This window comes from Aureococcus anophagefferens (genome assembly GCF_000186865.1).
Source record: "Aureococcus anophagefferens unplaced genomic scaffold AURANscaffold_721, whole genome shotgun sequence".
Taxonomy (NCBI): domain Eukaryota; class Pelagophyceae; order Pelagomonadales; family Pelagomonadaceae; genus Aureococcus; species Aureococcus anophagefferens.
In genome coordinates, this window is record NW_008706043.1 from 1 (window position 1) to 574 (window position 574).

The 574-nt window shown below is 83.4% G+C and overlaps 1 protein-coding gene across 1 annotated transcript in view; it reads right to left on the reverse strand.

Annotated features, from left to right (window-relative positions):
* Nucleotides 1–26: 26 nt before the first annotated feature.
* The window catches only part of AURANDRAFT_68963 (expressed protein), a gene marked incomplete at both ends in the record, with an annotated part of 6,148 nt that continues 5,600 nt past the window's right edge, over nucleotides 27–574 (reverse strand). Inside the window, one exon of the mRNA XM_009044703.1 lies at nucleotides 27–431. Coding sequence (XP_009042951.1) covers nucleotides 27–431 — 405 coding nt within the window. The remainder of the gene's footprint in view (nucleotides 432–574) is intronic.

Below are 574 nucleotides of genomic sequence, written 5' to 3' on the forward strand. Positions count from 1 at the left end.
AATTCGTCGCGCGGCGCGAAGTTGACGCCGGGCACGTCGGGCCGCGTCGCCCGCTTGAGCGACAGGGGCGTCTCCGCGGCGCCGGCGTCGCGCGGCGCCGGCGCCGGCGCCTCCGGGAACCGCGCGGACTGGCCCCAGGCCGCGGCGCCGCGCGACCGCCGCGCGGCGACGGCCCGCTCGCCGGCGAGGACTTTGCTGTGGCGCTCGAGGCCGTCGTCGCCCGCCTCGCCGTCCGCGGGGGGCTTCGCCGCCGCCGGGCGCCGCCAGGGCACGACGCCCCGGTCGGGCCGCGCGGCCGTCGCGCGGTCGACGGCCGCGGCGACGTCCGGCGGCGGCGCCGCGGCGCGCGGCGCCGCCGGCGGCGGCGGCGCCCGGCGCGGCGCCGCGGGCGCGGGGCCGAAGCCCCGCAGGCGCCGCAGGGGCACGCGCGTCTCGTACTCGCCGTCGTCGTAGTGGACGTCGACGTGGCCGTCGTCGTACGCGCACGCCACGGTCCCGCCGAAGAAGACGTCGACGCCGATCGGGCCGCGCGTCGACGCGGTCGCCGAGCCGGGGCGCCGACGGCGCGTCCGCG